Consider the following 14,672-nt stretch of genomic DNA (forward strand, 5'->3'; position numbering starts at 1 on the left):
GGAAGATCACCATACCCAAAGTTGCATTCTGTTTTTTGCCTTCTTAAGTATCGGTTACCTCCAAGCAAAACAGCCTTTTTTAACAATCATTGTTATAATTGCTCAGAGATTTTGGTTCTTTGTCATCAAAGAAAAATATGGTCCGGAAACAATATGTGTATGGTCTGTAAACAATATGTGCCCTACCTTTATACTACTGATTTCTGGAAATGCATGAGTCAACACACGAGTCCAATCAACCTTACTCTGGTTAAGGGAACAGATATTGGGCCACAGCAGAATTTGAAAAACAACTGAGCATTTCTATCCAAGACAACAGGCACGAAGTCTACCATCAAGAATCAATGTCCCCTTTCACAGGAAAGGATGCAGAAAACTGAAAAGGGTCATTATAAAGCCTGTCTTTCATATCTACTCTATAATACAATTCCTAATCATCACAAACAAATGTGAGTTTACAGCTTACCCATAAACCAATTATCTCATCAATCCCTCTGAGCATCAGCAGTAGAAACATTGATGGAGAGATCAAATCTAAAGCCATCCCACTGGGCACAGACATCAGTTCAATATCTAGTTTTGATTTACATTTGGTTGAGTTGTCAACTAATGTGAATTCAGCGTGAAATCAACATAAAATATCACCATGTCATTGGATTTAGGTTAAAAGTGAAAAATAGACGAAATTCCCTTACACTGATGACTTTTTTCAAATCCAATCAGTTTTCCAAGTTGATTCAAAGTCATCACATTACATTTTTTTGTTGAAATGACGTGGAAACAACGTTGATTCAACCAGTTTTTGCCCAGTGGGCTCTCTGTGATCTAATTTAAAATGTGGAGTGGATCTAATCAAATAAAATAAAATGTTATTTGTCACATGCGCCGAATACAACAGGTGTAGACCTTACCGTGAAATGCATACTTACAAGCCCTTAACCAACAATGCAGTTTTAAGAAAATAGAATTAAGAAAATATTTACTAAATAAATAGTAGCTTAGTGGTTAAGAGCGTTGTGCCAGTAACCGAAAGGTTGCTGGTTCTAATCCCCGAGCCGACTAGGTGAAAAATGGGTTGATGTGCCCTTGAGCAAGGCACTTAACCCTAAATGCTCATGTAAGTCACTCTGGATAAGAGCGTCTGCTAAATGACTAAAATGTAAAGTAACAAAATGTATATAGTCCAGGCGGCCATTTGATTAATTGTTCTGATTTTGTACGTTTGCCCACCGACAAAGAAATTATCAGTCTATAATTTTAATGGTAGGTTTATTTGAACAGTGAGAGACAGAATAACAAAAAAATCCGGAAAAACCCATGTCAAAAATGTTATAAATTGATTGAATTGATTTCCATTTTAATGAGGGAATAAGTATTTGACCCCCTCTCAATCAGAAAGATTTCTGGCTCCCAGGTGTCTTTTATACAGGTAACGAGCTGAGATTAGGAGCACACTCTTAGGAGAGTGCTCCCAATCTCAGCTTTCGAAACACCTATCCACACAAGCAATCAATCAATCAGATTCCAAACTATCCACCATGGCCAAACCAAAGTGCTCTCCAAGGATGTCAGGGACAGGATTCGTAGACCTACACTAGGCTGGAATGGGCTACAAGACCATTGCCAAGCAGCTTAGTGAGAAAGGTGACAACAGTTGGTGCGTATTATTCGCAAATGGAAGAAACACCAAATAACTGTCAATCTGCCTCGGCCTGGGGCTCCATGCAAGATCTCACCTCGTGGAGGTGCAATAATCATGAAAACAGTGAGGAATCAGCCCCAGAACTCGCGCGGGAGGATCTTGTCAATGATCTCCAAGGCAGCTGGGACCATAGTCACCAAGAAAACAATTGGTAACACACTACGCCGTGAAGGACTGAAACTCTGCGCGCCCACAAAATCCCCCCTGCTCAAGAAAGCACATAGCCTTGCCCGTCTGAGGTTGTGCCAATGAACATCTGAATGATTCAGAGAGAACTGGGTGAAAGTTTTGTGGTCCAGATGGGACCAAAATGGAGCTCTTTGGCATCAGCTCAGCTCGCCGTGTTTGGGGGAGGGGAATGCTGCCTATGACCCCAAGAATACCATCCCCACCCGTCAAACATGGAGGTGGAAACATTATGCTTTGGGGTGTTTTTTCTGCTTTAAGGGGACAGGACAGCTTCACCGCATCAAAGGGACGATGGGCGTGGCCATGTACCGTCGAGTTGGTGGAACCTCCTTCCCCCTAAGCCAGGGCATTAAAAATGGAGTCGTGGGTGGGTATTCCACATGACAATGACAAAACACACGGCCCAAGGCAACAAAGGTGGCTCAAGAAGAAGCACGTTAAGGTCCTGGAGTGGCCTAGCCAGTCTCCAGACCTTAATACCATAGAAAATCTGTGGAGGGAGCTGAAGGTGCGAGGTTGCCAAAGCGTCAGCCTCGAAACCTTAATGACTTGGAGAAGATCTGCAAAGAGAGTGGGACAAAATCCCTCCTGAGATGTGTGCAAACCTGGTGGCCAACTACAAGAAAGCGTCTGACCTCTGTGATTGCCAGCAAGGGTTTTGCCACCAAGTACTAAACCATGTTTTGCAGAGGGTCAAATACTTCTTTCCCTCATTAAAATGCAAATCAATTTATATAAGTTTTGACATGCGTCTTTCTGGATTTTGTTGTTGTTATTCTGTCTCTCACTGTTCAAATAAACCCACCATTAATATTATAGGCCGATCATTTCTTTGTCAGTGGGCAAACATACAAAATCAGCAGGGGATTAAATACTTTTTCCCTCACTGTAGGTCCTGGGCGGCAGGAAGCTTGGCCCCTGATGCACTGGGCGTGCGCACTACCCTCTGTAGCGCTTACGGTTGGATGCCAAGCAGTTGCCACCAGCGGTGATGCAACTCGGTCAGGATGCTCTCAGTGAGTGCAGCTGTATAACTTTTTGAGGATCTGGGGACCCATGCCAAATCTTTTCAGTCTCCTGAGGGGAAAAAGGCGTTGTCGTGCCCTCTTCACGATTTCTTGGTGTGTTTGGACCATGATAGTTTGTTGGTGATGTTTTGGACAAGAACTTGAAACTCTCGGCGATGCTCCACTACAGCCCGTCGATGTGAATGAGGGGCGTGTTAGGCCCTCCTTTTCCTGTAGTCCCACGATCATCTCCCCTTTGTCTTGCTCACGTTGAGGGAGAGGTTGTTGATCCTGGCACCACACTGCCCAGGTCTCTGACCTCTTCCCTAGGCTGTCTCATCGTTGTCGGTGATCAGGTCTACCACTGTTGTGTTGTCAGAAACTTAATGATGGTGTTGGAGTCTTGCTTGGCCACGATCGTTGGTGAACAGGGAGTACAGGAGGGGACTAAGCCGCACCCATAAGGGGCCCCCGTGGTGAGATCAGCGTGGCAGATGTGTTGTTGCCTCACCCCTTACCACCTGGGGGGCCGTCAGGAAGTCCCAGGATCCAGTTGCAGAGGGAGGTGTTTAGTCCCAGGGTCCTTAGCTTAGTGATGAGCCTTTGTGGGCACTATGGTGTTGAACGCTGAGCTGTATTCGCAGGCTCTGTCGTAGATCGGCCGCGACTGGGAGCCCATGGGCGGCTGCCAATTGGCCCAGCGTCGTCCAGGGTAGGGGAGGGAATGGCGGCTTCGGGATGTAGCTCAGTTGGTAAGCATGGCGTTTGCAACGCCAGGGTTGTGGGTTCGTTTCCACGGGGGCCAGTATAAAAATTATGTGTGCACTCACTAGCTGCTAAGTAGCTCTGGATAAGGCGTCTGCTAAATACCTAAAATGTAAAATGTAAATGTAGTCCAATGAACAGCATTCTCACATAGGTGTTCCTTTATCCAGGTGGGAAAGGGCAGGTGGGTGCGATTGAGATTGCGTCATCTGTGGATCTGTTGGGGCGGTATGCCCGGGTTGGAGTGGGTCCTAGTGTTTCGGATGATGGTGTTGATGTGAGCCGCGGCCAGCCTTTTAAAGCACTTCATGGTTACCGACATGAGTGCTACGGGCGGTAGTCATTTAGGCGTTACCTACCTGTCATGAATAGAATCCACACCCACCCAGTTCAAGCAAGTCTCCCACCCATGTTTCATATATTTCACTCATACTGTCCCTACTTCATACAGTCCCCCCGAGACATCCTATCTCACATTCTACTGACTGAGGATGGAGGAGTACGTAAGGTGCAGACATAGACTCATGTCTCCAGGAAGTCCACAGTTTTGTCAGTTCTGTGTCGTTTTTACTCTGAGCTCTAACTATACTGAACAAAAAATATAAATGCAACAATTTCAAAGATTTTACTGAGTTGCAGTTCATATAAGAAATCAGTCAATTGGAAATAAATTCATTAAGGCCTAATCTATGATTTCCCATGACTAATACAGATATGCATCTGTTCATCACAGATACCTTTTTTTAAAAATGTGCCTCACAATAGGCCTCATGATCTCGATCACGGTATCTCCGTACATTTTTCCACCCATAAAATGCAATTGTGTTCGTTGTCGTAGATTATCGCCTGCCCATACCATAATTCCACCACCACCATTGGGCACTCTGTTCCCAGCGTTGACATCAGCAAACCGCTCGCCCCACACGACGCCTTACAGTCTGTGGTTGTGAGGCCAGTTGGACGATACTGCCAAACTCTTTAAAACGATGTTGACGGTGGCTTATGGTAGAGAAATGAAAATTATATTATTTGACAACAGCTCTTGTGGACATTCCTGCAGTCAGCATGCCAACTACACTCTCCCTCAAAACTTGAGACATCTGTGGCATTGTGTTGTGTGACAAAACATTTTTGAGTGGCCTTTTATTGTCCCCAGCACAAGGTGCACTTCTTTAATGATCATGCTGTTTAATCAGCTTCTTGATATGCGACACCTGTCAGGTGGATGGATTATCTTGGCAAAGAAGAAATGCTCACTAACAGGGATGTAACAAAATTGTGCACAAAATTGGAGATAAATACGCTTTTTGTGTGTATGGAAAATTTCTGGGATCTTTTATTTCAGCTCATGAAACATGGGACCAACATATTACATTTACGTCATTTAGCAGACGCTCTTATCCAGAGCGACTTACAGGAGCAATTAGGGTTAAGTGCCTTGCTTAAGGGCACATCGACAGATTTTTCACCTAGTCGGCTCGGGGATTAGAACCAGTAACCGAAAGGTTACCCACTAAGCTACCTGCCGCCCACATATTGCATTTATATTTTTGTTCAGTGTAGTTATCTCTCGAGACATGTCAAAGCCTCATAAAGTATAAAGAGTACTGAGTGGACTCTGACAGCTCTGTGCTTCAGATTAGCAGAGGTACTAGTGCTGTTTCAGACTGGGAACGCTGGCTCCAGTAGCACGGATGCACAACGTAGAACAACCTCCTGGAATCCATTGTGGTGTCGAGAAGCCTTGTCTTCAGAGTTTCTTCTGTACACTGTAAGCAATACATTACGCTGCTTCTCTGTGTGTAACATGAGAAAATACAGTCCAAACCAAAATAAGCACTACTTAAACATTCATTGACAAATCTCTACAACCATGACAGAGAGACTGTTATTGTTTGTATAGGGCTACTTTCACAAGAGAATACAACCTTTTTCAATGCTTGGACTCAGGAATTTGTCCACAGAGTTTTGATGGCATAAATCTGTTTTAAAATCTTCTCCCTGAGGTCTACAACTCTCCACCTTTTACACCTGCTAAAACCATTCAGGCAAAGGGAAAAAACATACGACCAGGCCAGTGTTTTCTGGACCCGTTACAGGTCCAATGTACCTTGCGTAGGATCCATCCGTCATGTTCAGTGAACCCACAAAAGCCTCAGAAATTTGACAGTATCCCTCTCCAGTACACTGTTGAGATTTCACCACACCCTTACCACAAAATATTCCTGTGAGAGCCTCTCCTCTGGCATCTGGAGATTTTAAATAGCCAAGGGCCAGCGGGTCAAGGGAGCTATGGAAATGAGGATGGGCCAGTCGCATACGAAATCCTCCAAGCAGCCAAACAGCATAAGGTCTGATTGAATCGCATGTCTAAACTGCTTCTGTTTTAACATAAATACGTTTTTTTTAGGAACAACATATTACATTTCAAGACAGGTCGTAAGGCACCCTTTAACTCCAGCAGTCGATTCCTCTCAGGTTGATGATGTATATCCAACACTACTGCCCTAAGGCCTAATGAAGAGAGAGATGACAAGACTCGCCCTACAAATACTTCCTCTCCCCCTACAGTACCAATCTGCATCAAAATAAGCTTCAGGGCCTGTAGACTGTTCAGTGGTTCATCTAAGTATCATAATGTAATTGTATCCATCTTCTTTTGTCCCTTAGCATCATAGGGCGAAAATATGATTTGATCTCATTCTGCTGCTGAGAAATATCTCAAAATGGACAAAAAGCGGAACTTTTTGTTGTCACAAGAGCTACCAGAGGCATGTAAGCTATTCTGTGTGTGTGAGTGTTTGATTATGCATACTTGTAATAAATGCTACAGCCTCAGGCACCCCTATGGCCCCTTTTTACTGTTCTCTTCATATGGAGTCCATTTGGAGTCTGTGACCCATGGAGAACCATGCTACCAAAGGCTGCCATGATACTTAAAAGATCTGCTACTGCTTCCCCCATGTACAAATAAGCATTTCCACAGATCTAAAGCCACTACCACACATGGGATTTATTTTTATTCTAATAAACACCTGCCTATGTTTTGGCAGCACTGTTGGGATTGGGGGAAACACTTTAGGACATGATCCTGTACTGTATTTGTTATCATGGAGGAAATTGGCAGCCTCCAGTCACATTAGCCTTCATCCTGATTAGTTCAATGTGTTAATGGTATTATAGCTGTCAGCTTCACATACTGAAAGGAGAGGAATGTCCTGCACATTGTCTTAATTCTTGCTCCAGATGCTTTCTTAAAGGCCCAGTGCAGTCAAAATGTTGTTTAATCTGTGTTTTGTATCATATTGTATAACAGCTGATGAAACTAATACTGCAAAAGTGTGAAAACATTTGATCAGTGTTATTTCCTGATAGTTGCTGGTTGAAAATACAATCTACACAGGACCTTCTAATCAGCCTGTTTGCATGGGCGGGAGTTTCGGCTTGCCTGGTGTCATCACCAGGTGTTAAATTGGTTAATAGACCAATAACAAAGAGAGTTCCAAACCTCTCTGCCAATAACAGTTAGTTTTATGTCGTCGTCGTCGTCCCCCACTCAGACCGCTCCCAGACAGTCCAATCAAATATCTTGCCTGATCATTTTTTTTGCCCATTTTAATGGAAATCTGTTACCGTAAGGTACTTGATTGTTACCCAGAAATGATTTGATATTGATATAAAAACGGCTCCATTGGGACTTTACAGGATAAACACATGCATGGAAACAGTTATTCTCCCTTATAAAAGAGATTTCTACTCTGACAATGTGCGCCTCCCTAACCACAGTATTTACTCAAGAGATGTCTAATAATTCATATTTTAAACATCGGAAATCATTGTACTGTTATAGACAGGAATAAATAATATCCAAATAACCCATCATCAATTTACAGCACAGGCATTTCCACATCACAGAGAGTAACTGCTCTGCAAGAACAAATAAACTATTATCTTGCATTTCAGTGGGATTGAAAGGTTTCTCCAGACAGCAGCCATAATATTAGCCTGACCATGGCCAGACAGACCTTGGGAAGGTACTGACTGTAGCTTCTCCTGCAGGGATGCAGTCTCTATGAGCCTTGAAACGATTCCCACTGTCTGACACTGAGGCACTGAAGAGGGGATTGAGGAGACAGACCCTCTCCTTCTGTCGTTAACCAAAGAGGGACAGATAAGAGCCTGGCCCTTAAAACACAGGATGGGCCCTATTAACGGGAAGTACCTTGGAGTATTGTTTTTGCTTGGACATGCAATAATTCAGGTTGAAAGAGTTTCAGGTGAAAGAGTAGTTATAATACTTTTACTTTCTTCCAGAAGCCTGCATTCTCCCACGCATGAAGCAACATTTTAAGTAATACTTCAATAAATGCATACTGCAAAGAAAAAAACAAAATTCACCCAGATCCTCCCATATTGACTGATATTAAAATGGTACAAAAGATGTATATGTCTCCTGAGTGGCGCAGTGGTCTAACTGTGCCACTAGAGATCCTGGTTCGAATCCAGGCTCTGTCGCAGCCGGCCGCGACCGGGAGACTCATGGGCGGCGCACAATTGGCCCAGCGTCGTCCAGGGTAGGGGAGGGAATGGCCGGCAGGGATGTAGCTCTCAGTTGATAGAGCACGGCGTTTGCAACGCCAGGGTTGTGGGTTCGATTCCCACAGGGGCCAGTATTAAAAATAATAATGTATTCACTAACTGTAAGTCGCTCTGGATAAGAGCGTCTGCTAAATGACTAAAATGTAAATGTATATATGATTATTTCAGTTAAGATGCCAGATTGGGTAGTTTATATAAAAGGCCTAAGGCGCCACCTAGCTTCTGTTCACAGTACAACAGTTGATTTTGAGGTAGTACTGTATTGAATAAAACAACTTTGGGAAAACTATTGTTGGTCGTAGGTTTTTCTATCAACCCAGCAAGTCACTCTCATAAAAAATGTCAACATTTTTGTGGCAATTTTTAAAAAAAATCTTCATTATTGCCCACGCAAGTTTCATAAAACAGAAAATGAAAGGATCAGATTCATAAAACAGTTAATGCATTATATTAAGTTAAACCTAGAATATATGGGTTTACGTTATGAACAAATTAAAAGGAAAATGCTTCTTACCTTATCCTTTATGCACGTATTGGAGTATTTTTTCAACAATCCATTCTTTGACAGCGCAAATGTAGCTCTCTTGCCGAGTATCCTTAAATCTGAATTTTCTGCGCCGAGTGTAGCCTAATTTTTTCTGGATAACGGACTGAATGCAAAGAAAAAAATAAAAGGGGAGAGAACAGGAAACGATGACGGCAGCTCTGCAAAAGTAATTGAAAAGTGAATATATTATCACTATCGTCTTGTATGATATAAAAATATTGTCATTGGAGATCACTTTTACTTGCAAACTTATACTGTAATTTTACTTCGTGGTCTATTGTTCAATGGTGAACTTGCGAAATAGACTGATTATTTTCGTCCAGATTTAGTTTCCTCTGGGCTATATTATGAATTATGGATTTCTAATGCATGAATACAATTTAATTCCATTGCTTATTGACATTTCTTATGAATTTCTAATGCATGAATACAATTTAATTCCATTGCTTATTGACATTTCTCATCAGTTGTTGCATTCCTGTTTATTGCCCTCTGCATAGCAAAGTCCTATGTCCTAAAAATATCATATTGATAGAACTCCTAAGGTATAGTTGACCTGCCATTTTGTGCGCCTATCAATGCGATGTATTTGACCCTTTATGTTGAAGGACGCCTCCTGGTGGATGGTCCAGGAATTTGATAGTGTCAGTGGTAAACAAAAGCATTATAAATATTTCAGAAATGTATTTCAAATGTGAAGTTATCACAGATAAGAGTTAACACTTTCATTAGGCCACCCAACAGTAGCATTTTCTACCCACTTTACAACCATCCAGCTATCCTAAATTATAATTAAAAAACATATTTACATCAGTGTAAAAGACAGATGGTGGTATCAAGACTGTCTAACAGATAAGACAATGAAAGTTATTTAAAGTTCGAATAAAGGAGGATCTCAATCACGTGTGATTCATGTGAAATGCACCTAAATGGAGAGGAGTAGACGCTGAAAACAAAACAAGGTGTAGAGATGGAGTCCGTCTACTCTACAGTGACAGCTGAGGGCTCTGACTTCAGTAACACACATATATTCAAAGGAGAGGACTAATGTTTACATTAAATGTACCATTGGATGATAGGTTAACAGTCATCAAAATGTCTCCCAAATGCTACATATTATACTTAGCCTTACAGGAGAACATGATACAGGAGTGTTTACACCACAGTCAGCACACAATGAAATGCATACATCTGTACATCAACTGTTGTTTAGGGTAAAAGGTTCAAAATAAGTTTTACATCACTTCTTAAAGAACATGCTTTTTGACAGGAGACATTTTACAAATTTTTACTGTTTCCAACTCATTCCCATCTTTCGTGGTTTAGGTAGCAGATGTTATATTTATTGAAGACATTTTCATTAGCTTGAGTGATTCATTTTGGTATGATATTTTAGATATGTTTTTGTTTGTTATTTACTCTACCTTCAAATATATCACCTAATTTCATTGGTGACTTGGCAATCATTTCCTGTTATCAGAAGCTGCCAACATTACTATAAAAGGAGTGCATACGGTCACCCATTGTTTCCATTGTTGGGGGGGGGGGGGATTTGGTACAAACTGAAACATCTTTTACTTTCTATTAGTATTATTAATCAGAAAGTATACAAAGTCAAACAGACACTGGCAAAGGTCTCAAATGCAACACCCCACTTCAACCTAAAGATGTAGAGCCCCTTTATGATCACCTCCTGAATATATAGAGCTATATGATCACATTTCATGGAATACAGGTCCTGTTGAGGAACAAAACACCAATGAGGATGAAGCTCGGAAGTCGGGGAAAGAATCAGTCAAAAAAAAAAAAAAAGGGACCACGCAGTCACAGTAATTATATTTGCTTCACCCAGGGTTTTTGTTTCCTGGGGATGGGTTTAGCTGAGCACCACGTGGCGGTCAAACACAGACTTCCTCTGTTCCTGGACCTGCCTCCTCCAGCGCTGCTGAGCGTGCTCCACTTTGTTCAGCATGTTGGGACGAGAGGCCGAACGAGACAATACGTTGTGGGCGTTGGCGAAAGGCTGCTGGTCCTGAACCCAGAGACAGACATTACAGTTACAATTACAATTGTGACAAGCTAGTTTTTTTTTTTTTTTTTTTAAGAAACACTTCCAAAAACAATTCTCTCCAAACTATTCATTAAATCAATTTAAATCAATTTACAGCATGAGACATCACCACATATATTGCGCCAACACATCACACAATACGAGATCCACAATCAAACAACAAAAATGTCATAACTCCAACAACTGCTTTGACTTAAAGGCCACCACTATAGTTAGGATGGGCAACATGCACACATACCCCGACATCATCATCATTCTGGAGCTGTGAGTGTCCAAAGAGCCTCCTCTTCAGCATGGGCTCCAGCAGGGTCAGGTACACCATATAGAGGAACAGCAGGCCCAGGATGGACAGGTAGATTATGATAGTCACCTGGAACACAGTGGACACAAACTCATTAACCCATTAAGCCTTGGCTGCATGCAACTATTGACTCCATTTCAGCTCAGCAATAATAGACAGAGTTGACTGGTTAGTAGCAGAGCGCATGCGCCGATGCTATCCCACTTGGGCAACATCGTTGAGTGATATCCCATCGCCGAAATCGTAATAATAATATAATATGCCATTTAGCAGACGCTTTTATCCAAAGCGACTTACAGTCATGCGTGCATACATTTTTGTGTATGGGTGGTCCCGGGGATCGAACCCACTACCTTGGCGTTACAAGCGCCGTGCTCTACCAGCTGAGCTACAGAGGACCACAAATGTCCCCTGTGTGTCAGGAACGTTGAATAAAATTCCATTTGCCTGTTGTCCTTCTGCCGTTGGGAATTTAAGCGAAGATATCCACATGAAAGTATGAAGAATCACTTCCTCTCTGCTTTACCACATGGCAGGATAGCAACAGCACAGTTAGTTACAGTAACTAACTGGTTGGTATATTTCCTAGACTTACCTTGATGGTTCCAGAACTCCTCTCCTCATATTTGCATTCACAACGCAGACAGTACGCCTCCACATCCTTTCCATCAACTGGCATTGGCTCCACAACATGGAGGCAGTTACTGAAAACAAATATACAATTGAATCATAATACTTATTCAAAAGCACAGGGAGGTTGAAGTTAGTAACAGTTATCCAAATATGATTTGAGATAATTAATATGACAGTGTAAAATTACAGTTAGCCTAATCCATCAGACAAGCCATACATTCACCCCACCCCAGACAGTGGTCGCGTTCTACTGCATGCATCAACCAAATGGTGTGCCACATCTTCGACTGTGTCATCGATTGACAGATTGTTATAACATATGGTGTGATTAGCTGATAGGTAAAATACCTATCCAGGCGTTGCACGATCTGGCAACGTCTAAGCAGTGGAACGCGACCAGTATGTAATCATCTGTAAATGACATGACAACACAACATACCAATCCTTTAGAGATACATTTTGTTTGTAGATCTGTCCATCGACGTCTCTGTACGGTGGGCAGGTACATTTACACCGAATATCCTCTGAATTCTAAGGGAAAAGTGGGGAAAATGGTCAGGCTGTGATATCAGAGAACCGTTAATGCCATAAAACAGTGATATAACTAGCTAGCTAGCTGACTGCTTTCAAAAATAAGCTCAAACAGCCAATGGAATAATCACATTAACTGCACATTTACAGAGCAGGTTACCAGCTAGCTAGTTAGCTAACTTAGCCATTGTCGTCAAAATGAAAGGACATACTAATCTGAGCCAGATTTGTCTAACTGGCTAATTACAGTAACTAACTAGCTGACCTAACAACTAACATTAAACAATGTCAAAATAAAACGGATTCAATTACAATAGACGAAAGGGCACTTAGCTGTAAAGCAGATGACAGTCGTGAACAACACAGAGCCTACCTTAGCATCCGTCGTCTGTGTTGATATAAATAACAAACCAACAAGAAGAGAGAGCAGCTTGAAGGCGACGATCGACATCATTTTTCTATGTTGGTCCCAGAATACAAGCTACTAAGAAAAAGGAGAAACGATATCCTGAAATCAGATAAAAGGTTGTTTTGTTTCAACTGACAACAATCCTTCTGCTAGCACCTGCTAGCATCAAACATTTCCTCCCACCGATCAGCTGACAACTGCATGACATCACTTCCTGTGCGGTAAATCGTATTCCCCAGGTATTAACAGCTTGTCGGAACTAAAAAAGATAGCAATGATACGCTCTTTGAGGGTCCTTGCTATCCGGAATGCTTGGAACGTGCATACCCCCCTTAGATTATCTCATAGAACAAACGTAATAAAATCTCCTAAATCTGTAGTTTTTACCACAGACCTTATTTTTCGGCGTTTATCCAAAAACACTACCACGAACCATGGCGGAGTTAGTGCCTACAAAAAATACGCCATTATTTATCTTTATAAAAATTGGAAATGTTAAATGGATTAAAGGTAACAGATAGAACAATGAGACAGATATTCACCGAATGTATAAATGTGGAAGCATCCGCTTGGCGTTTCCACTACTACCAAATATGGTACGAGAGGAAGCCCAGTGGCCGGCAGTGCAAAAGATGAAAGGAGGTGGATTTTGGCCGACAATTCTGCCCTTTCTCATCGATAATTTTTTTAATCTCAATACAGTTTTCTGTTCCCAAACTAAAAATCTTGTTGTAGAAAGAGAGAGACTAAGTTTTGCAGACTTTACCCTTTGCAAGAGTTGTAAGAAATCGCATTGTTTAGAAGGAGGCAAAGGCGAATCGAGTTCTTGCACCACGCCACTTGCGTTCCCTAACGGAAATATGCAGAGGCCATGTAAGGTGTGATCTCGCTTGAAAGCCAGTCCTTGGCCTGCCCAACTCCTTGCCGTTCTCCCCACTATGAATAATTTGTTCCCATTGGAAATGACTTAGGGATGTGGTCTTGGTTTAGTTATACAAATCTTTGGTTGGTTGGGTTAGGTTGCACATTCCCGTGAAATGACGTGATTTTTGGAGGTATGTAACCAGAGAGGCTAGGGTAAATCTAGTGGGTTAGGGTAGGGGAGGAGGACTAGACCTTCTTAAGATAAGGTGAAAATAAAATGAATGTGAATTCTTTAGGAATTAAATAGGTGAACAGGGGAGCAATAGTTTGTTAATAGATAAAAAAAAAAAAAATAATATAGAACCTATATAAAAAACACATAATTAATGTATTATTTTGATTTGGACAAGTTGTTGTATATTGAAAATAGCATATCAGAAAGTAAAATAATAAAGAAAAGAAATATTATGTTTATATTTACAATATGTTATATGTACAAACATAAAAATAAGATATTACATTTCTTTTGCTAAATCATAAGTGAATAAAATCCATTCCATATCTGGAATGTGAATAGTTCATAATTATTTCTAGTCACACCACTCAATAATCTCACTTCTATGAGTAGTGAAAAGTAGTCTTTTAGTGTTTGAATGATCATAGTGAAGAGTGGTTTGATCTGATGGAATTTGTGTTACTCAAAGCACAGTAGCATGGTGTATTCACTCGTGATAGAATCTAAAGTAAAACATGTTTTGAGGATACAGCGGAAAACGATAACATTAATTTGAGGCAGCAAAAAATACAGGTTGTGAGGGGATGTGAATAAGAGGGAAATGCAGTTAACTACACAATAGTTAACATTTTCATCTAATACTTTTTAACAATATACAAAAATAGTATGGATAATTGTTTTTGTGGTATATAATCGTAGTGTTTAAAGTTCCACCATAAGTAATTTGTGCCATATATTAATTAGGATATTTGTAAAATTGATCTAAATGTGAAAATGAATAGGTTATATAATATACATATCTATGTGGTTGACATTTAG

At 41.2% G+C, this 14,672-nt stretch overlaps 1 protein-coding gene across 1 annotated transcript; it reads right to left on the reverse strand.

Annotated features, from left to right (window-relative positions):
- Positions 1 to 9,478: 9,478 nt before the first annotated feature.
- Positions 9,479 to 12,961, reverse strand: LOC123486041 (transmembrane protein 9B-like). Its single transcript, XM_045217216.1, has 5 exons — positions 12,719 to 12,961; positions 12,254 to 12,345; positions 11,777 to 11,885; positions 11,119 to 11,250; positions 9,479 to 10,841 (listed from the first exon to the last, which is right to left on the reverse strand). Exons 1-5 carry the CDS (start codon positions 12,797 to 12,799, stop codon positions 10,686 to 10,688), a joined length of 570 nt encoding a protein of 189 aa, XP_045073151.1. The 5' UTR covers positions 12,800 to 12,961; the 3' UTR covers positions 9,479 to 10,685.
- Positions 12,962 to 14,672: the final 1,711 nt, after the last annotated feature.

Source organism: Coregonus clupeaformis, unplaced genomic scaffold (genome assembly GCF_020615455.1).
Source record: "Coregonus clupeaformis isolate EN_2021a unplaced genomic scaffold, ASM2061545v1 scaf0965, whole genome shotgun sequence".
NCBI classification, from domain to species: domain Eukaryota; kingdom Metazoa; phylum Chordata; class Actinopteri; order Salmoniformes; family Salmonidae; genus Coregonus; species Coregonus clupeaformis.